The 23,651-nt window shown below is 36.5% G+C and overlaps 2 protein-coding genes across 2 annotated transcripts; one reads left to right on the forward strand and one right to left on the reverse strand.

The window, feature by feature from the left end:
• Window positions 1-916: 916 nt before the first annotated feature.
• psmd11b (proteasome 26S subunit, non-ATPase 11b) lies at window positions 917-13,895 on the reverse strand. The gene is made up of 13 exons (XM_079851910.1): window positions 13,774-13,895; window positions 12,090-12,191; window positions 11,792-11,988; window positions 11,322-11,379; window positions 10,858-11,052; window positions 10,620-10,764; window positions 8,025-8,085; window positions 7,754-7,816; window positions 7,540-7,665; window positions 6,770-6,805; window positions 6,509-6,560; window positions 2,292-2,434; window positions 917-2,199 (listed from the first exon to the last, which is right to left on the reverse strand). Exons 1-12 carry the CDS (start codon window positions 13,862-13,864, stop codon window positions 2,292-2,294), a joined length of 1,269 nt encoding a protein of 422 aa, XP_079708036.1. The 5' UTR covers window positions 13,865-13,895; the 3' UTR covers window positions 917-2,199.
• Window positions 13,896-15,830: 1,935 nt separating this feature from the next.
• On the forward strand, window positions 15,831-21,008 carry cdk5r1b (cyclin dependent kinase 5, regulatory subunit 1b (p35)). The gene is made up of 2 exons (XM_079851915.1): window positions 15,831-16,140; window positions 17,441-21,008. The coding sequence occupies exon 2, from the start codon at window positions 17,618-17,620 to the stop codon at window positions 18,530-18,532; it is 915 nt and encodes a 304-aa protein (XP_079708041.1). The 5' UTR covers window positions 15,831-16,140; window positions 17,441-17,617; the 3' UTR covers window positions 18,533-21,008.
• Window positions 21,009-23,651: the final 2,643 nt, after the last annotated feature.

Consider the following 23,651-nt stretch of genomic DNA (forward strand, 5'->3'; position numbering starts at 1 on the left):
AAATTATTTTTATGATTCGAATAAATAAATCTATGTTGGAAGCTGAAAAAACGGGAAAAAAATAACCAATTAATTATTACAAGACTTTATGCAGGTTTAAGTCATAGACTGTAAACCTGAGGGTCGCTTTATTTTTCTTTATTTTTTTCAAAATAAAGGTTTACCATCTACACAGGGTTAAGTTGTAGTACTTCTACGTGTTCTTAATATTATTGTTTTTATCGGTTCTGTTAAAATCTGAATTAATATTACCATTTCAACAGGCTGCCAAAGGTACTAAACCCAACCTGATCAAATTATAATAGTATTATGGTTAAAAATAAACTGTAATATGGAATAAGAGAAATGTACACTACACACTTATTCACCCAACTACCAAGGTTGTTTAGTTATTGTTTTATTATAATTGTGATCATTTCTTTAGTGTAATTACTTTTTCGGTCCCATCAGTACTGTCTGCCATAAATCTTTTAGCAAGAAATACAAAATAATACATTAACCCTTTTTTAAAAAAAAAATGGAACTTAAAAAGTATCCTGCTTTAAGCTTTTATATTGTTATCAAATATAGCAATCTGAGCTACAACTGACTAAAAAAGGTTTCCAGTGAATTTAACTCATTTGAGGATCTAATAAATTATGTGGTTATTGTTTTTCTATTTGAAAGGGGTGTACATTAATATTTCTTTATTACCAACAATATTTTGGGTAATTTTATAAAGTTCTCAAGAACTAAAGTCCTTGTGATTTAGTACTCCATCTTAATGAACAGTATTTGATATGAAAATCCCCTAATACTTCATCACAAGAAAACACATTGCATAACAAACGTGCATATAATTCCACATAAAGGGAAATTGCCCTGTATTTATACCCATGTACACATAAGAGATAAGGATAATTTCCCTCAAAACCAGTAAATGTAATCAAAACACTTTAATTAGTGAACAGGCCAACTCATACAAAAATAAAACAGTCACTTTCCTCAAACTGTAATATGCCTTTACCAAGATTTCAATGCTTGAAATGCTGAGCTTTGATAGTGGACATTTGTGGACCATAAAAAAAAAAAAAAAAAAAAAAAAAAAAAAAAAAATCTTTCCAAAGTGTTTATTCTCTCACTAAAATTTCGACTGATCAATGCTAGACCGCCACTACAAATCAATCACAATCACATGCAGGAAGCTCTCAAATCAACACTGGACTTTAAAGTCTTTTAAAAACACCATTCTCCCATAAGAACTTTTATAATTGCACACTAAAAAGAATAAATGAGAACATAAATATTTTTTTTTTGCAAACGATGTGTGAAAGTATACATTTACAAGAAAACCGATAAGATAAAAAAAAAAAAAAAGTACAAAACATTGAATTTTAAAATAATATTGCGAGTATTTAACTTATATAATGGTCTATTGCTGGCAAACTAGAAATGGAGTTTGCATTGAGATACTAATCGGGGGAAACAATTATTGAACGATAAAAGAAACTTCAGTACAGTGGGAAAATGATCTTTTAATCAAAGATGACTAAAACCTTTGTATGATTGGGCCATTTAATATAACCAACCTAACTTGGCAAACAGTACACTGTAAATACAAAACCGTAAAGACGGTAGGTATACTGTAAAAGTAAACAGCAAACAATACCCTTGATCATACTAAATTTTCTAGTGTGTGGTAATATGATTGGCAACTGTGCTTATTACAGAGCCTCTTCATTACAGGCAAGTTCCTTTGTATCCCTCACCTACAACAATCAGATAAAATGTGCATCCATAAAATGAGAAAAAAAAGATATGCACTACAGCAAACAACCGATGAACCATCGACAACCGAAACCAGGAGTCTGTATCACAAAGTTGCTGTAATTAAAAAACTTTAAATGTAGAAGAGCTATACATTTCTACATGACATTTTAGGATTTTATTGTAGTTGTACAACATTCCCTGATGGCCTGTGTTGGCCGTTGAGAGATACAGAGAAGAACAACAAAAAGGTCAGAAGATCAGAAAGATGAAATTGTCCATTTGAAAGAAAAGAAACATTAAAAACTCTCAACTGGGGAACAAGTAGATCTTGCTCAATGTTGTCCCTTTTTGCTGTGAAAAAAAAGTTCCACATGTTGGCCATACACACATACACACGGGCACTCACACGCATACAACCATTTCACACAGCAGCAGCTTCTGATGTTTATTCTGCAGAAGAAGAAAACACAAATACACATTAGAAACTGGTTTATGAAATCAGACTGAAGAAACCAATTCTAGACAAACATTTAACACCTCACCTATGTTAACTTCTTAGCCTTGTTGTACAGTGAATCCACAACTTTGCTCATGTTCTGTATGGTTTCTAGAGCTGCCTCGTAAGTCTTGTCCACAGGCGGCTCCTCAAATATGATGAGCACTCCTTCACCTTGGTCAAGGATGCCTGCAATAGTAGAAATCCAACAGACGTAAGACATACGGTGAATAAGCTTAAGACAACCTTTTTCAATCAAAAACTGTGCGTAAGCGAAGTGAATTTCATTCAGAGTTGTGCGACAGTCAATCACTGTTTGCAGATACTATAGAAATGAATGAGTGCCATAAACTAAATCCTATATGTCCATGACCTCTAATTAAAACAGCATTTTTTTTTTCAGAGTAAACTAAAAAAAAATAGATAAAACCAAAATTAAACAAACATTTTGAAGATTAGCCAATAGGCTGTCGATTCATTAAATAAGCCGTTTTATGAATTCAGCACATAACAAATAATAATACATTCAATATGTAAAAATATACAATCTACTCTACTGCAAAAATGTGCATTCTTTTAATTCAGCCAAGAGGTCAAGCCGTGACATCGATCTTCTACTGGTCACACGTCTTCACGTGATGCGAATTCACAGGTCAGAGTTCACAAAAGTAAACTTTAGAACACAGCGAAATGCAAAACTTTTTGCATGAGTTTGCGGTTCCGGTCTGACGCCATCGCATGCGTATGAATGGAAGTCAATAAAACAAAATGTGTAGTTTAATCGTACCTTTACATTGATTATTGGAAATAATCAGATTATTGGTGCACACGTAAACAGTCAGTAGCCCCGTTTACATGCACACTTTTTTGCTATTCTGATTGAGATCGTTCTGATTGACGGATTCCGGTTGACTGTTTACATGGGATGTTATCTAAACCGATCTGGTGTTTACATGTGCTGACGCTTTCAATCGAAGTCATTTTCTGACATGCGCACACAGCTTGTCTGACGGATCTGGAAGCTCATTATTTCCACGTTTTCAATCCTGTCAAGATGGTGCATCACTTAATTGTCGCGTTTAGTTGTAGGCGTCAGACGCGTTTCCACTGTCGGGCCAGTGCGAGCCATAAACGGGCCGTTTTATTGTGTTGTGTAGGCTATTGTTCTTTGTTAATTATTGTCTTGTTTTGTAGCCTATTTGCATCAGTTTTTCATTCTCATACTCATATCACACTCATGATAGCATATAATTAAATATAGGCCATCATTATTGTAAAAAAAAAAAGAAGAAAAAAAGGAAGTTTTATCAGAAAACTGATCAGAAAGAAATCACTGGAAACAGCCTGATCGATCGCAAAACATGCAAGAGCGACTGTTTGCTGGCATTTTTGTTGTTTAATTGAATTTTAAAACCCAAGAATAGATGTTTTACCACAGGTTTACAATAAAAATCGATACATTTATCATAATGAATTAATTTGTGTCAAAATTGCACACTAGTCACAGAAATAAAGTGGTTTACCGTTTATGACGTTTGTGAACGTTTACAAAAGAACGTTTACAAAACTTATTCGCGTCTGTTTCTGTTTATTTGGTAGCCTAGTAACAGGACGTATTTACATCACATTTAGAAAGAATGTTCATTTCTACAAATATGCCACCAAAAATATGACCTGAGGAGCTTTAGCACTCTCTCCCAGAAGGATACAGTTATATTTTCAGTCAGAGAAAAAGAGGATAGTCCGAGAGACATAGGCTACTGAAAGATAAAATAAAAACAGGATTATGATTTGTCTGATTTCTTCAAGCGTACATATTTTCCATGTTTACTATGGTAATGGTTAGCGTGCATAGTTTTTTTGCATCGGGTATAAATGGATCACAAACAGAAGGCATTATGTTAGCTGACAGAATTATCTGGCGCAAAACCAGGCATGCGCAGAAAGACGTACGCTCAAAGTAATCGGAACAGCTCGTTTACATGGTGTAATCTTTCGTTTGATCGGTTCATGAAAAGGTTTATTCCACCCCCTTCAATCCGACTGAAATTTCAATCGGTTTGAGCATTTTTATTCCGATTGAGGTGTTGACATGGAGCATTTTCATTCTGATTGGACTTGCACCTGGTTATAATCGGAATACAATGCTACATGTAAACGGGGCTAATGACTCCATCGATCAATCAGTTCCAATAAGAAATACAAAACCTGTCCTAATTGAAAAAAAGTTGAGAAGACTGAACACAATATTTGGTAATAACATAGCAAACCGAGAGATTTATAAGTAATTTTTTGTAGGCCAGTCATTTTTGACCGGGAACACCACCAGTGTTAATTTTGACAGCAAATTTTGATTTAGTTTTAGTCAGTCTTGACTAAAATGCCATTTAGTTTTATTCATATTTTAGTCATCTGAATTGTTTTAGTTTTAGTCTAGTTTTAATCCTGAGCGAGTAATTGTAAGTTTTGAGCACAGATAACTATATTTTGCAAGCACATTACATTATATTTTGAACAGAAATGAACAAAAAAAATTGTTTGAGCAAAGAAAAAACTATTCTTACATCGAAAAGAATAAGTTTGTGAGAGAGCACCTGAGTAAACTGCGTGAGAGGGGTTATTATTGCACGTTAATATGGATAATAGCAAACAAGCAAATACATTTATTGAGCACGGAATCGTTTTTTTCTTTGCTCAAACGAATTTTTTTTTTGCGATTGTTAATTTCTGTTCAAAATATAATGTAATGTGCTTGCAAAATATAGTTCTCTGTGCTCAAAACTTATAATTACTCGCTCAGGATTGAGGCACACATATAACGCCATATAGTTTTAGTCGACGAAATACAATAAGATTTTAGTCGACTAAATCTCCAGTAGACTTAGTCGACTAAAATATAATGGGTTTCAATTTAAATGCATTTATTTAGAATTTCTCTAAAATTTCCAAACCCATATACTTCCGGAGAAAACATATATTAACCTGCTAACATGAATGATTTTAAAGTTTGAACTTGCAATACAGATACAGATTTAACTACTGTAACTTAAAAAAATAAAACCACTTTTCCTAAAGTAGAACACAGTCTTTTTTTCAATGAATGATATATGAATTCTTTATAACTACTTGCATACATCATTCTCTATTCTTTAAAGCAGACATATTTATTTGTATTAATTAAATATAATTAATCCTTATTAAAGCTATTAACGAGCAGTGAATGCTTTTCTCTTTTTCTTTTGTTGCTTGATCAATATTAAGGACACAGACCGCATTAGGTTTATTACCCACTGTCACTTTAAGACATCGGTTCATGTCCAATGACATGCACATAGATACACTCACAACTGTATAAAAACGGACATTTAGACATAATATTTGTGTGTATTTGTCCATTCAGACAGGAAAGAGAGCTCAATTCTGTACTCGCGCGCTGTATAGTCTATGTGAATGGCTGCACGCTTCGGGTCGGGTGTGTGCGCACAGAAAACCGTACCGAATATAGCTCTTTTTTTGCGTCGTCACTCTTATTCAGATCTTCATGTCTGCTCTATTCATTCTCCCAGACGTTTACATGTTTTAACGTTTTATGAGACATGCAGCGCATGCCAACTCATGTGCCGCTGGGTAGATCACGTCACAGTACAATTGTGCGCATCTACCACAAATGCGGGACATCAGACTGGATCGCTTCCCAAATCGTCACTATCTAACATTTTCGTCAAGTTTTATTCGTTGACGAAAATGTCAATAGATTTTCGTCATAGTTTTTGTCATTCAAAACTAGTTTTTATTTAGTTATCGTCTCGTTTTCGTCTGTGAAAAAATGTCGTTGACGAAAATTATTCGTCAAAGAAATTAACACTGAACACCACAAGAGGGAAACAAAATATTACAAAATGCTACAAAAAAAATTCTCAAAACATTTTTGGGAAGTTGTTATATCCTGTGTGAGTCAAGTCAGTACGTTTTAGTCCAATGTGATAACATTAACTAGCCTTCTCGGGAAAAAGAATATCAATATTGGGTCAAAATGTCCAGAACGTAACAAAGCTTAAGATATTTTGGCGATATCATGACTCTCATTAGATAATTTAGCTATATAGTGCAGAAAGAGACACAAAATTAATGGGAAGAGAGGGGGAATGGTATCGGTAGCACTGGTTGCGACTTTTTGTAATGCTCTGCAATAAAATCTTTTTTTATTTTAAATGCAAAAAGATAAATGACAGAGAAAGGTAATGACAAAAAAGGTAGACTAACCATGAAACTTTTTGTCCAGGACCATTTGTGACAGTTTCCTCTCAACATCATCCTGTGGGCCACAACAAATAACAGATAGAGCATTTTATTTTAGCGATCTTAAATGCTTACATATCGATTGTTTCATGTTATAGTTTGTCATATTTTTGGTTTATGGTGACATTAAAGGCATTGTGATTTCCTACGCTAATATTACTTTAAAACTATACACAATACTCCGTATGAGAGTGAAAATCTTCTGAAAAGTAAAGAAGTTCGTACCTTTGAGAGTTTGATGAGACCAGCTATATGTGTAATCTTGAAAAGAGAGAAAAGGACATAAAATTCATAGTAAATCTGTTAGAGTTGTCAGAGATATATATTGGTCCTTTTTAAATAAAATATTGAATAAAAGCTGCAGTCCATAGTTTTTCCTCTTTGTCGCCATCTCTGTTCGAAATCTGCTATTACAGTTATTCGCGGAATTATCAACTTTACGTGGGTTGTGCCTCTGCACGGCGCGGATGAATCCAATGTTTTTAGGAGAATGTGCGGCTGTCAGTCATCGCGTCGTTGTGGGTCCTTTTTTCTGTAGCCATTCGGAAGTCCGAAGTCTTTTGCATTTTACACTGGTTATTGTCGTTTGAACCTTTCTGGACCCGCCATCAAATTGATACGTTTAATTATATCAAGTGCTGTGAGAAAAGGCTATAAATCTCCACCTTCATCATCCTCACACGCAATATAGCCTACTAGCCGAGACTCCTTTATGTGTACAGATGTGAGGTAATGACGCAAAGACATGCTCAAATTTCCTGAGGAAATCCACCAGTACCACTGGAATTAAAAACATTATTACAAGCTTACCGTTTTGAATCGAGCTAAGGCAAGCAGATAGTTTTGAACACTGGCAGGTTATGTACTTTTTATAATTAATAATTTTGAACCCAAAAAAAAAAGTTACGGATTGCAGCTTTAAAGTATTATATTTACAATAAATAACTAAATGATGCACTTAAGGCTAAAATATCTATGAAAGACACACACACTACCTGTACTCTGGAAAAAGGCTCAATGACCCGAATGAGGTTCTGTTCCAGCAAATTGTCGTAAAGCTTGGTCAAATGCGTGCTGATGATAGGGTCGTCCCTCAGCTCTTTAGTGTACTCTGTCAGGGCCTTCATGTGTGAAAGAGCAAAAAAGAAAGCTGAGCATGACAGAGACGACCGTTGAAAAATTATACACAGACATCAGTCAAAATCTCACCTTTTCAAAATCTGCTAATGATCTGTTCTTGCTGGCTTGTGCTATACATCTCAGTGCATCGGTCTGATGGAGAAAAAAAAAATTATAGGGCACAACTATAAATGAGCACTTGCCTAAAAAGAAAAAAGATTTGTCAGATGTGTAACAGGTTGTTAAAAGGCCAAACATAAAAGCCTGGTTCACAGAAGAACCATGAAATGCTTCTGTAGAGCATTTGTTTGTAAGCAGTCATTTCATCTATAAAAAGACACTGGAATTTTAATGAGCTTACCTGTCGCCCAGCATATCGCAGAGCCAGTTTGCCACTGATCAAGGCCTGTACCTCCTCTGGCCTGGAAGAAAACAATAGAAAATGTCTCATATAATCAATCGCTCTGAGTGAACAACTTCATTTCCTACATTCGTTCACGTTTATACCCACAATGCACTCTGATTTCGTGCGTAAATCCAATGTACACTTGATGAATCCCTATTTCCCAAAAATTCAACGAGGAGAGGACTGAGAGTGCGATTAATTAGTTTTTTTTTTATTTTTTATTAATCATTACTTGATTAACATTAAAATATAGAGAGACAATATTATACAGATGATTTTAAAATTAAATGAAATTATATAAAGTACATTTTTGATTTATACATTATTATTATTAATAAAATATAGTATTTAGGAGTTTCCTCAATTTAATGTGTTTTACAAACAGCCAAGTGTTTTACTAACTTGTGGCATTGTTAACTCACAACACAAAGAAATGATAATTTAAAAATATTCGATTTATAAATATGTAGGTTGAGTAATGTAATCATAATGGTGACCTGAGGGCACTATGTGACCATTTCAAGAACTAAAAATAATAAATATATTTTAAAAAAATACACAAATTAAGCATGACAAACCAAATTAATATTTATTGTATTAATATATACAATCAATGAAACCGCAATGCTGGCACAGAGGGATGTATAATTCCATTATAAAGTCATTATGATAGTTACTGCTATTAATATTTTCTAAAGTAAGTTACATTTAAGCTAAAAGTAGTTTTATCACTATATGTTTCTGTGACAGCTCCAGCTCTCCGACGCACAGTGTATACGTCAGTGTCCGAATTCACTCACTTTATTTCGTTCACTCCTTGCTGATATAGCAGTGGCCTTCACTATTTTTTTTCATGAGAGCCACACTGATAGGATAAATCAGTAGAAAAGCCAATTTTACCACAAAGTATCAAAAGTTAAATCCAGTCATAAATACCATGTCTGCTTATCAATCTGTCACCCTGAACATACAATATGCAATGCAATAAATAAAAAGGGCGAAAAAAACAAACACTTATGATTTAACAGTTAAATTTGTAACCGAGACAAGATGATTTCCCTTAATGACAAAAAAATCAGGATTTCCAAAATATATTCATCCCAGAATATATTTAATGACCTTAAGTTATTTTTTCTACAGTAGCCCATCATGTATCTAACCATTCCGATTGATGAATCTGAATGTATTGTAGTTTTCATGAACGCTAAACATGGGTTGATGTGCATGTGTGTTTATAAGTCACAAGCTTCAAATCGGAATAAATATTTTGACATGCCGCACACTGCACAAACATACAAAGTTTCCCGCTATTTGCGCTTAACCATTCTCCTACATTGGTTCTTTATTTGGGTTACACTTTATTTTAAGGTGTCATTGTTACAGTGTGATTATATATTTAAGTACTGAGTAATAAAAAGCAACTACATGTACTTACTATAGGGTTAGGGTAGGATTAGGGTTTGGTTGAGGGTTAGGTGCATGTAATTATGCATAATTTACTGTTAATACTATGGTAAGTACATGTAATATATGTAACAAGGACACTGTAAAATAAAGTGTTACCTTTATTTGTTTTAAACAGCAGACTTAATATTTATCCATTTCTGGTCATAATTCGGAGACTATGAACATATGAACTGTTGTGTCGTGCTGTTTGTATTTATCACGCAGTAAAAATGCCCCTCCCAGCACCCAAAACCAGTTGTCTATGGATCAGAATCTGAAACAAGGACTGGTAGGACGTTGTCCTGCTCCACTTCACAGACGCAGTGAAAGGAGAATTTTATAATGAAGGGACACTCATTTATATGACACTTTATTCAACAGGAATAACAGCTAGCTCGATCCACACTTCATACGTCGTCCTTTCAGTTTCGGTTTTCAATCTGATCAAGAGTTTACATGTTATATGTTTGCTTAACCTGATTTCATTATTTAATACTTGTTGGAATAAATCTGCCGTGAAAACAAAATTATTAAAGCCACCAAACAAACTGGAATAGAAACAATTCTATAATTAAAAAGTCAATATAAAAACTGCATTGTGTGCAATATAAATGTTTATATACAACTCAGCTTCCATTTGAGTGTTGGTTATTAAATACGTTTGATTAATTATTAAACATTATTTTAGTTTTAAGTTATCAGGTAATTGAAAACTTAAAAAAAAATAATAATAATAATTTTGGAGCATCACTAGTTTTTACTGTATTATTGATAATAAATAAATGCAGCCTTGAGGAGAATAAGACACTCCTTTTAAAAACATTAAGAAAGACTTACCAACCCCCCAAACTTTTGAACAGTAGTGTATTATTAATGATTTTTTTTAATACATGCTACACTTTCTGTATTTTAGCTACACGGGTCATTAAGCGTAGGCGATGCATTATGGAGATGGATTGTACAGAGGAAATGATAGCCTAAGTATTAGTTAGAAAGTCGGCATTACATAACAGAGCTTGGCGTAACTAACACAATAACTGTTCTATTATCCTGTGGCCTCCCACACACAAACAGGGATAAAATGCAAGCGGTTATCACACTTACAAGCTGAGCATGATCTTGCAGAGAAGCATGTATTTCAGTGCAGTGACTGCCTTGGGGCTGTCAATGGAATCGTAGCCCTCAAAAGCCTCGAAGAAGTAAGAATAGGCAGTTTTACAATCTTTTTCCTCAGCTGCATGGATGATACCTGGAGTGGAAGGGCGAAAACGTCACATATCAATAAGTACACGTCCAATCTCAAACGCACTTGTAGATCGCTAAACAGAGAAGTGAGACTTGCCTGACTGCATATCAAGAGCTGCCTGGAGCTTTGGGGGACAGTAAATGGCATTGGCGGTGGTCCTGGCTGAGGTGAGGGCAGCCCTGGCTTTGGGAAGGTTGCTGAGAGCGTGGTAGGTTTTACTCTCTAGCAGCTGGACTTCCACCAGCAGAGCTTTATCATCCATCTTCTTCAGCTCCTGCAGCAACTGGGTGCCTGAGGGGAAAGAACATTTCTTTATTATGTTCAAAAATAAAATCAAGTACATCAAAAGTATAACAGAGTACAACAAAAATTATGATATACAGTAGGGTCCAAAAGACAGAAAGCTCATTGAGAATTCATATATTGCTATTTTCTTATTTAATACAATCATACAATAATTTGAGCAAAAAATGATTAAATAAACATGATTTTGATCATTTCTTATTATTTGGCTCTGACTGATCTCATTGCAAATACAAATATTTTTAGATTATTCTTACCGAGATGAAGGGCTTCCTGGTATCTCTTGGTGTCAAAATAGAGTGAAATGAGCCGAGCCTGACAAAAAATGGCAAGGAATAGTGATAAATTATACAGTTGTCTACTGCTAGTTAAATTTAATTTAATTGAGAATATATACACATTTAAAAAAAATCTATATTATTAATGACCTTAAAGTAAAAGAAATAAGGCCAAAAATAATGTTTTTGAGGTGTGTTATAAGACAATGCAAAGCTCCAAAAACACTGTAATATATGGAATGGCTTGTTGCTTTTATAAAATGTGTTAAATGTTGTTGTTTTTTTGGCACAGTAATATACAATTCACTTGATGTCACAGTTCTGCATATTTATGTACTTTTATGGCATCCAGTCAGATCTTACAGTTTGAACTACCCATTTTATATTAATTATTGGCTTGTGTATTAGCTCTAATCGTCCTGACAGTTCACAGCTGATGCTCAGTTTACCTCTAGGGCCTGTCTGAGGAAGGTTCTCTTCTCAGCTTTAGCCCATTCAATGCATTCCAGACACAGCTCAACCTCCTGGCCCGTGGCTGCCTCCATGTCCAGAAATAGATCCAGGAGCGAGCGCACCAACCGTGCTGCCTTTGCCTTGCTTATGGAGATCAGGAAAGGCCTCACAAACTTCAGCAGGCCTCCAAGCTCTAAAAAAAAAAACATACAGAATGATGATGATGATGTGTCAAAACAAAGTAAAAAATTCCCATAGAAAGGCACAGAATCGCCCCAGTATGTTGATCGTCACCTGCAGCTTGTCCCGTCTTAGCCAGGAGAGTGCCCAGCTCCAGGATGCTTTGCTCCTTGACACGAACCGCCTCTTCATCATCCTCATGGACATCCCGTCTCACTGAAAAAAAACCCCCACAAAGTTAAACGGTAACTAAGACCAACCCACCTAAGCCTCCCATCAATAGAAAGTAATTGGCCTATAGATTTTGTACATAAGCCGCGGTTAGAATTAAAGTTACTAGGAGATATACATAAAAATATCAATTAGAAGTTTTTTCAGTCTAACACATTTGATGTCAGAAACGGCTGCATACACACACAAATATATATATTCGTCTTTGACATCAAATGTGTTGACTGAAAACTTTGCTAATCAATGCATCCCCCCCATCAGACATTGGTGGGAAAAAAAGATAACCCCAACTGCGACCTCATGTCATTGGTTGAGTCACTGTTGCCATGTTGGGCTTGTCAAGGGGCTCAAAATAACAGTAATGTTTCACCACAATTTCTAATTGTATCACATAGGCCTAGTTGCTGACTCCTTGTAAGACCTCATGTAACAGTTAGGCTATCGGTAATGGTTTTGTTCTTGTTGTAATTGTTTTTATTTGATTTTTCTTTTTCCTTTTTTGTACACATCAAGGAGGGAAAAAAGTAAACTTTAAAAAATAAAAGTATAAAAAATAACAGTAATGTTTTGATAAGGTCATATCATTTACACTTTTCAGCAAAATCAACCTACAAATGACTAACGTTAGTTATAGTTGTCTCTGCGAATTAAAGAGGTTCTGAATAAATACTTAAAATTATTTAATTAAGAAAAACATCGTAAAAATAACCAATTAATTATGTCTAATGATCTTAGGCAACGTTAACTCGTTTAAAACCAACTTGTCATTATGTGCGCCATGAAAAAAAAAAAGTATTAAAAGGTTGAAACGAAAGAAACTTGGGTCTTGGAGTCGACAAAGATTGACAGACAAGTTTTTATTAGTCAAAAAGGAACTGATTTTACTCTACCAAACTGCTTAAACTAAGAATACGTGTCATGACATAAACAGAAAGTTCATATAACGTTATGTACGAAAAAAAATTGTATTTCAGCAGCCAAAAAAAGAAAAAGAAATCTCAGTCAAAGTTACGACATCAAAAACAAATGTCAAAGATTGTCTCATGGTTGGTATGAAGCACGTCAAGTTGATCAAGTTTTTGTCAAAAAAAGTGAATCTCAAAATAAAATGTCATCGGTTGAGCTTATTATTAATACAAAATTAAGATAAATCCCAGATAAATGTGTTAAAATGCGCCTTGGCCTGGAAGGGTGGCTAATAGTGCAGCTAACTGTCCATACACATCGGGCTGTGTCTCAAAACGTAGCTAGCTGCCTACCTAGACAGTTCTTTTAGGGAACCGGGGGCGCGTTCGAACGTTCGAGTCATATGTTCGAGCACGCATATGAAACCATAACAAAGCTGTCTTCGTTCTATGCTCGATTCGTAAGTTCGAATGCCGCCATTAGGTCTAAAAATGCTGTCTGTGGAGGCAGCTTACTATGTTTTGAGACGCGCGCACACACACAGTACAGTGAGTCAGCACCGCAGCACCGGCTCATGGTACCTTAGCTTCCTAATACTGAAGCATTAAAGTACGCAGAGTGAAAAGTAAAGTTTTATAAAATAATTTAAACATAGTCTTACCTATTGAATGTAAAATGTCAATAGAAGCGTTTCTGTCTGTGCTAATGAGAGACTGAGCCCTCTGAAACTCCACCACTGCCGCGGCTGCCATCTTCCCTATTCAAAAATCTCACTGCCCACAAGCACTTGCGACCTCACCCGGAAGTGCGTTCATACGTACGTGCGTGCGAGCGGTGGTAGGTTGGGGTTTGTAGTCTTTTACTTTTATTCAGCAGGCTACGTTTGAAGCAGGCTAAGCCCGTTTGAATTTTGCCATGAATGTGAACATATGTTGTCTGTGAATTTTTAATATAATTTTTCGTCTGAAGAATGCTACAATTTAGCGGGTAGAAGTTTGATACGGTTAGAATTTATGTGAGAGCACTTTGTGGACTACAACTCTTCGCTGCTTTCAGACGGGAATCTGAAGAAAGAACAGCCCATTTGGTTTGAATGGTGACATTTGGGTACAAAACACACAGGCATCTCGATCTGTCTCCATAGATTATCGCAGCAATAGCACCGTGATTTGACAAGTGATGGGAAAATGTGTTATGGGGTGACGTCACATAGGCGACATGTAGTCTTTCTCGTTGTCTTTTCCACAACTGCTAGCCAAAGAATCATATACTGTCAAACTCGTAACATGAAAAATTATATAAAAAATAACAGACAACATATGTTCACATTCATGGCATAATTCAAACGGGACCAGAAAATAATTATTTTCTCACATTCACTTGCATTGACGATTTTTCAACCTAGAGGTCCACTTGGGGTTTTACGGATGGGCGGGACTTACCAGCTGCTTAGAGAATTTGCTTTTGTTGTTGTCGTTTATGGTCAGTAGGTGGTGACATACCCTACTGTTATCCTTCCATGCCATCGACCATCCTGCATTACTTTAAGGGTGAAATTCAATGCCTTTTGCTGAATGAAAAATCATATCAAGATTTTATATACAGATTTATGTATTTTGAATTTCAAAAAAAAAAAAAAAAAAAAAAGTTCATAATCTGTGTGATAGTGACTTTTCTACATGGTGAAACAAACATACATTGCCTATTAGTCTAACAAATACAGTAATCAAATCCAGAAGGGAATAGCAAAACGTCTGCCTAAACTATCAATAAGCCTGTGTATCAATTATTTGAAAAGTTATGGTGCGTTAAGTCCTCCTGAGACGTTTGTACTTATGAGTTATAAGGGATTCGGAAGTCATATTTACGTCAAGTCACATTTTGTTGTAAATAAAAAATCCTGACAAGGCTAGATATCTAAGCTAATAGCACACGTACATCTCAGAGACGTCTATTTGATGTGCTTGTTTTCATCCAGAAGATGTATTTTCAGTTTTTGCTCATCTGCAACACGTCTCTAAAGACATTTCCTGTCAGATGTCAAATAGACAATTAGAAAACGTCTTTAAGATGTTTATGATTCAGAATGTATGTAAAACTGGCTTTTTAAAGATGTTAGGCTGTACAGCAGGTGCTTTCCAGATGAACCATCTTTAACAGACATCTTAGAGAAGTACGTGTGCTATCTTATTCCGACACGTTCCTCACGCCCCAAACTCGTAAACTCGAGGCTTAAAGAAAATCCCGGGCTTCCCAATCGTATTCATGACTTGTATTTATGGTGGGGTGCGTTCAACTCGTAAATAAGATCTGTCCGACATGACAAGTGGCACACCATCAGTCAGTCCTCCTGAGCAACAATGTTATACGAGACCATTTAAACTTAAATAATATTTAAAAATGCATGTAAATAAGTAGGCTATACATTACATTTAAATACATATTACATTTTTTAAATGTTTATTTAGTTACAGGCTATACATTTTTATAAGCCCCAGCTAAATGTATAGCCTAAACTACTAATGAATTTGGATGCATATAATTATAAATAAATAGCCTATTAGTTTTCTCTTTAGTCTGTGATTTGGTCTGTGATTGCCATGTGCACGAAGGCGGGGCAGTGGAGAAACAGACCACAATGAGGCGCTCGAGAACAAGCTTTCTAATAGCAGGACGCAGTGCGCGCGGCTCTGACAGCACAACATCAACCTAAATCCCGTATCTGCTGGTGTGGACCAATAGCACAGCTTCACAGTTCTCAGCATCACCAACCAAAGGAGACATCCAGCATCCCCAGACCTCTGGAGCGCCTACAGAGACCTCCGACAAGACGGGAAGATTGTTTTGTTTGATTAAAAGCTTATTAATTGATTAGATTTTAGGCGTCCTGACAATCTTGAAATTAAATCTTTTACTTGGTGTGGCCGATTCTGCATCTCCTTGATGCGCAGTTTATCAAGGATAAACCCAGACAGCCATTACTGCGGCTCTTGTTTTGCCAAAGCATCGTGGAGGAGAGCAGATTCCTGTAAGTGAGCTGCATTTCATCGAAGCTTCTGTTATATTTGGTTGATTGTTGGTCATATTTTCAAGGTTTTACAGTATTTATCGAGGAATTGTAAGCTGGTTTGGTAAACATTTATTTTGTAGATCTTTCTTTCTTATAATTGTATTGACGTGATGATGAAAATCAGTGTCGGTTATTTCTCGTGCTCATGTAAACATCGCAGGGAGGATCTCAAATTTTCAGAACCTTGGACAGTGGCTTACATATTTCAGCAACAATTGCATTATAGTGGCGACACGAAAGTTTTTTTTTCTTCCTTTTTTCTTTTTCGTTTGTTAAATAATCTACAAACATGCATTGAACGAGAATGAGATAGGCTGTTATACTACAGGTCCCGTTAAATTCAGATTTACGAACGGTGATACAGTGGGATCAGTATTTACAAGAGAGCAGTAAACACTGGACTCTGCCATGATGGCGATGTCTTTATTTATGTTCATTGGCGGGTTTGAGTTTACTGTGTAAAATCCAGGCTATATATACGTGGGGTTTCAATTGTTTTAAGTGCGGTAGAGCTACATAAATCAAATGTTTTATTTTAGCCAAATGTACAGTTGAATACGAAGGATTCGCATGTTATTGTGTGCATGTTATTGAGTGCGTGTCAAGAAATAAAGAATTCATGCATCTTACTTGAATCTACGACGCAATGCTTGTATGAGGCCTGTTTTCGACATAAAGAAAACAGTATAGGGTAGTACTGTCGTCACATTTAAAAACACAAATAATGGTCTTAAATCATCTTAAGTAAAAAGGCAATTAGGTTCACATGTTCAGAATAGATTACAAAAATATCAATAATACGGACATTTTGATCTAAGATAAATATTTTGCCACTTGAGAAAACCAATTGTCCAATCATCTTAACATTAATCATTTAAGATTATTTTAATGGAAACAAAAGGCCCAATTGCCAAGTTAACATGCAGCATCACTGTTGTTAGGACACTACAGAATATTTGTAGATGACCAGCTAAAATAAAACAGATCAAATTCAACATCATAAATACAAGCAATATATAATAGCAACTAATAGATCAATAAAATAAAGATAAAATGTACTCATATCATATTAAAAATGCATCTTTTAATCTGAAGAGAGCCTATATTGCAACATTATACTACATAGGCCTACAACATGTGTGCTGCAATTTAAAAAGTCTGTGATGCTAAAATGTTCAAATCAAAATACGCACTATTGCTATCAGAAAAGTGCCAGGAAAGTACCAATTTAATATGTATGTTTTTTATTGTCTTACAGGCTTTGCAGTGACAGAGTCCTCATCCATCCAGACATCATTCTTCTTTAAATAGAGCACCAACCTAAATTTGGATGTCTTACAGATTTAACTAGTCTCAGGAAGCAGTGGGGCTCCAGTTTGGCACCTTCTTTAGCTGACCCCTAACCTTGAGATTCAGATAACCCGCTCCCGGAACCATGGGAACCGTGCTATCTCTTTCACCCAGCTACCGGAAGGCCGCCCTGTTCGAGGATGGCCCGTCCACTGTGGGCCACTACACGGCGGTTCAGAACAGCAAGAACGCCAAAGACAAGAACCTAAAACGGCACCCGTTCATCAACGTACTGCCGTGGAAACGAATAGTAGCCGTCTCAGCCAAGAAAAAGGGGTCTAAGAAGGTGCAGCCTAACACCAACTACCAGAACAATGTTTCTCACCTCAACAATGAGAACCTCAAGAAGTCACAGTCTTGTGCAAATCTCTCGTCCTTTACGCAGGACCAGTCGAGTCCATCAAACCAAGGCTCCAAAAACTCCAATAACACGGCTTCCTCTGTCAAGAAGGCGCCTCTTTCCAACTCCAACATTGTTCCCGGGACACCCAAGAGGGTGATTGTCCAAGCCTCCACCAGCGAGCTACTGCGCTGCCTGGGGGAGTTCCTCTGCCGGAGGTGCTATCGGCTCAAGCACCTTTCCCCCACCGACCCCGTGCTGTGGCTCCGCAGCGTGGACCGTTCTCTGCTGCTGCAGGGCTGGCAGGACCAGGGCTTCATCACCCCGGCCAACGTGGTTTTCGTCTACATGCTCTGCCGCGACGTGGTCTCCTCTGAGGTGGCAACGGAGCACGAGCTGCAGGCCGTGCTGCTGACCTGCCTCTACCTGTCTTACTCTTACATGGGCAATGAGATCTCATACCCTCTCAAACCATTCCTGGTGGAGACCTCCAAGGAGACATTCTGGGACCGCTGTCTGTCCATCATCAACTTGATGAGCGCCAAGATGCTGCAGATCAACTCGGATCCTCACTATTTCACCCAGGTCTTTGCAGACCTCAAAAACGAAAGCCAGAAGGAGGAGGAAAGGAGTCGTCTGCTCATCGGCCTGGACCGGTGAGGAGGCTCTGGAGATGTCTTTGGTGGAACTCTTGTCTGGCATTTTGAAAAAAATGGATAGTTCAACCGAAAATGAAAATTCTGAGAAATATACTCACCCTCATGTCATCAAACCTGTATGACTTTCTTTTTTTCCTGTGGAACAGAAAAGAAGATATTTTGAAAAATGTCTCAGTGTTTCTTAGTCCTGAGAATCAATGGGGTCCAATAGGATTGTTTTGGACCCCATTGACTTTAACTGTACACTCTTTAAAAATAAAGGTTCCAATGGGGGATTTCACAGCGATGCCATAGACAAACGATGCTCAAAGAACAATTTTTAAAAAGTGTGAACATTTTTATACTATAAAGAACATTTTGTGGAATGGAAATGTTCAATTGGTGTTAGAGGTTTTGGTTTCACTTTATTTTGATGGTCCCTTTAACACATTTATGTTGACTATAAGTAACGTTGCACCTACATGTCTATCAGCTCGCATTAGTAGACTGGTAGGGTTAGGGTTAGAATAAGTTGACATGTAGTTGCAAAGATTCTTATAGTCAGTAGAATGTCTGTTTGAGAACCATCATGATAGTTAGCAGAAAGTCTACTAATACTCTAATGAGAGTTAGTTGACATGTAGTTGCAAAGTTACTTATAGCCAACTGAATGTTCAAAAGGGACCATCAAAATAAAGTGTTATCGAGGTTTTTCATGAAACCATCATTGCCAATATAGAACCTTTATTTTTAAGAGTGATGTGGATGAAAACAGTTCTTCAAAATATCTTCTTTTGGGTTCTGCAGAAGAAAGAGGTTGAGTAAGTGACAGAATTTTCATTTTTGGGGGAACTATCCCTACATGGGTGGACTAATTAACGGGATATGTTTCAGTGGATTATTCACATTCATAAATATTATAGGAAGCAAAGGGTATGCTAATGTTGTTTAAAAGGAGTAGTGATTCTTTACCTTTAGCAATGGCAATTGGGTAATTTTGGACCTGAATAAAAAAGAAAATGCCAGACTTGAGTGGACTAAATGCTCTAAAGTAGTGAATATTTAAAAGCACTGACCGAAAAGACTTCAAAAGACACAACGAGATAAAAAGAACAACACAACCATGAATGTGGACAGGACTCCAGCTGTTGTCTAGCTGACTTCTGGACACTTTGCACCAAGATCTTTGCCACCACTGTCAATAGAACTGGAGGTTGATTCACTCCTATGAAACTGAACACACACTGAATGATAAACACATTGCTGTTGCAAATTATTTGTTACAGCCAATTGCAAAAAGGGAAGAGCGTCATAATGTCCGCAAGCCACAAACAAAGAATAAAGGGAAATGACTTTGAGGCCAGCATTGCACAGTGGCTGTTGATATAGAAGGTGAAGAGAGGTTGTCAGCACATTTGTAAGAAAGACCTACTTTATTTTCATCCATGATACAGAGTTAAACAGACCTCTCCTGTGGTTTACGTCTCTGAAGCTTTTTCATTTTTTAAAACAACTGTATTCATCTGAATGCACACACAACCTGGATGAAGTTAAGTACTTTGAGTTTTTTAAGCGACTGTATATGTGTTTAGGGAATGAAATCTGAAACAAAACAAAAATAGTTTATCTTGCTATGCCTGCTTCGATGAGCCATTGTTTTGTCATTTTGTTTTATACTCAGACTAGTTTCAACAGGGGGCTTCTGTACAGAAAAGCCTGTAAATGTATCAAAAAAAAACAGTGCCATACCTTTGATGGAAATCATGTAGGTCTAAAAACACATACCAAAGGCGGCAAAGTTTGGAACAGTAGGATTGTCATTAACAACAACAAGTATCTATCGGAATCGTAATTTATTGTTATTTATTAATTATTTTCACACATTTCTCTCTTGCATTTAGAGATTTTAGTAACGTGTTGTACAAAAAAAAAAAAAATGTGCAGAAATTAGTTTGATGGCTACCTTTTGGTGAGAATGAAGATTACGGTTAATGCACATTTGCATTCGAATGCATTATTCATGGCGATAACGCCTTATAAGAGCTTAGTTTAAAACCATTTTCAAATCTGAGAAACACCAAGGTAATTCATCATAGTGACAGATGATCGGTTTCAATCGAGGTTAAATACCTGAAACCAATTTCTCTGTGAAGTACTGTTGGGATGTTCTACATATCAGCACAGCAAAAGCAATCATGAGTGATTATCCCATGACAACACGTGCCAAACACAGACGGCATCAAGCTCCGGGCATTAAATTGGATGAGATGTGGTCTATTTCTGGAGATAAGCAACATATTTGTATCAGATTCACATTAAAGTACCAAACAATATTACAAACTGACATTTGCAGGCATATTGATGACATCAATCAAACTGGACATTGGATATTGGGGGATTGTGTGTTATATGATCTATTTGCCCACTTTAAAACATCTCAGCAGTGCTAAATTGTGCATGCTTTCTTTCAGTAGTTATGTATCTCTTTCTTTATAGTCAAAAAAAGAAAAAGAAAAAAAAGAATGTGACAGTCATATAAGCAAACATTATTATGTCTCTGTTAACTCATGCAAAAGCCTGTTCTTCTCATGATATGAAAGTGGGATGGATGGATTCTGTGCGACTGCTCGCCCTGCTGCATTGCTTTATGTGACTTTACGTGCCAGGAGAGGTTTGGATACAGGACTTGCACTTTTCTGTGAGCTATTTGTCTGAGGAGACCGCAGGGGGTTTGAGGTTGTGGGGGTTGAAGTAGGTGAGCCCTATTTCACCGCTTGCCTGCTATTATTTGCCCCCAGCCCACAACAAATGTGCCATTTTTTTCACTTGCATCACAGAGTAGTCCTTTGAAACCAAGTAAAACACTTAAAAAAACAGAAGTAAAAAAACTCCTGTCAAACTCTCTCTGTATCTGTTGTGTAATTCTTTGTAGAACTGAAAACAGTGTTACAAAAAAAGGATTGCATGAGCGTGCGAGTGCGAGCGAATGTGTTTGTATCGAAGAATGTGACGTGTGTATGTTGATTTTTTAGGATCAGAGCATGGCCGTGCTTATTAGAGGGTAGGACTCTATAGTATCGGGCTAGAGTTTGACAGGCGGGGGGGAGGGAGGGGTTTTGTTCTTTAAAAAAAGACGAAAATCTGTCGCTGTACATTTTTGCATCTTGTTTCTGCTTATTTTTATTTATTTTTGTACTGTGATGAAAAATAAAATGCACTGATCGTTAAAGATACACCACTGTGTGGTTGTTTGAGGAAGGTAGGTTTCAGCTGACATAAAAAAAAAAAAAAAACTAATTCTTAGCTGGACTCCAAATTGTACCTAGTCACATAGGTTGTTACTGTAGCGACATGAAAACTGTAAGTTTACCAACACAACATCCTTTTTTTCAATTATGTGGTCTCATATTATCATAGATCGGTTTAGTTAGAATACTCATAGCTTCTTAAACAATAACATTTCCCTACTATAATGGATACCACTAAAACTAAAAAATGATTTACAGTAAATACATTCTATTTTTAAATACTAACCTGAGTCATAAGTCTGTGCCATTTTAACTACAGTATATAGCAATATAATCAAAACGTTGATTAAAGTGTCACTTTTTAGACGTCTTAAGACGTTTGAGCACATATTCAGGAATAGTTTGTCCCTCTATATCAAAATCTACTATTATTTATAATTATATTATGTGGGTTTTTGAATGAATGAACAAACCCAATTAGGGATTGACAGCATCACAGGTGATACACTGTATGAGTCGAAGACCTATGAAAAAATATATAAAAACGTAGAGATTCGAAACGCACAAGTTCACCAGAATGATTTGGCCTTTCCAAAGAGGTCTGTTTAGGACGAACCGATTCATTAGAATAATAGTCGTTTCTTCCCTATAGAGTGGTGCAGGCTTGACGTCACTTTGTAGGCCAACCGGCAGTTAGCATCACACTGGTTCCCTCGACAAAAACCCAATAGGATTTTCCCATAGGCCTTTAGATTATCATAAATAACAAGCTCTGTGATCAACAAAAGTTTATGATACTTATACGTTTTGCCCATCAAGATAAAAACACAGATGAACACAGCTTTTATGAATTTTGAAGCCTAAATGCAGTCACCAGAAGTAAAAAGCTAAAGCTAGGCTATAAACTACTCCCACGTCACCATCCCTAAGCTTCCCAGAAAGTTTGAGTTAGAATAGTTTATGAGAGCACAATTATAAACATAACAAGGCTGTAAAAGCGAACTGAGCTTAAAATTTCGGCGTGATGACGTCTAATCTCCTCGACTGGCTCTGTAGTCCCATTTAGCCACTTGTTAGCCACCACCTTTTTCAAGACACGTTACAGCTTCAAAAAAATCTAATACTGATGTATTTTATGACATAGAATAAAACTTGAAAGTGTCTTGAGCTTGTGTTCACCACATGCAGACCTTATTTCAGCCATTTAACAAAAACCTCATTCAAAAAACCCATCGATTCGGGACGATGGGACCGGAAGTGCTAAAATGCTAACTTGTTTCCGCGTTTTGGCTTACAAAGTGATGTCACACCTGCACCACTCTATTGTGAGGTTGGCTATATCTGAGGCCCAGTTTACATTTGGATGATACTAAGGGGCAATTTACGTTGTAAATTTACAACATTGTCATCTGTACAAAGAAAAAAAACATTTCCGTTTTTAGCACATTGTTGTCATGTAAACGTACCCTAAATACAGGTGTAAACAGGGTTTGAAATGGCTTTGCAAACAAGAAAAAATGTAGGGCGGGACTTGATTTTGTGATTGGATCGTAGATGGCCATTGCTGTGAGTGATGTCATTTGAGTGACAAGTTGTCCCGCCCAACACATGAGTTTTAAAATAAAATGATGTGTACGGATAAATAAGTTATAATAAATACTGCAATATCCCATAAACATTAGGATTGTCAATTTTAATTTCATGGTGACTTGCATTCAGAACAGTAATAAAGATCATTCATACACATGCTAGATCTCCATCATGAACTTAAGAACTATTATTAAAATACCCACGTAGTGTGATTGCCGTCAGTGGATGTGCTGTAGCCACGCCCACAGCGGAAAAGATTGACAGGTTCAATTGTCGTCATCAACTTCCCAGCGGCAAACAGCT

Source organism: Squalius cephalus (genome assembly GCF_949319135.1).
Source record: "Squalius cephalus genome assembly, chromosome: 19".
Classification (NCBI taxonomy): domain Eukaryota; kingdom Metazoa; phylum Chordata; class Actinopteri; order Cypriniformes; family Leuciscidae; genus Squalius; species Squalius cephalus.

Coding starts and splice junctions, on each gene's coding strand:
- psmd11b (XM_079851910.1), bottom strand. CDS start 13,864: ATGGCAGCCGCGGCAGTGGTGGAGTTTCAGAGGGCTCAGTCTCTCATT. Junction 11,989..12,089: donor TAAGACGGGACAAGCTGCAG/GTGACGATCAAC, acceptor TTTTTTTTTTAG/AGCTTGGAGGCCTGCTGAAG. Junction 8,086..10,619: donor TGCAAGATCATGCTCAGCTT/GTAAGTGTGATA, acceptor GTTTTCTTCCAG/GCCAGAGGAGGTACAGGCCT.
- cdk5r1b (XM_079851915.1), top strand. CDS start 17,618: ATGGGAACCGTGCTATCTCTTTCACCCAGCTACCGGAAGGCCGCCCTG.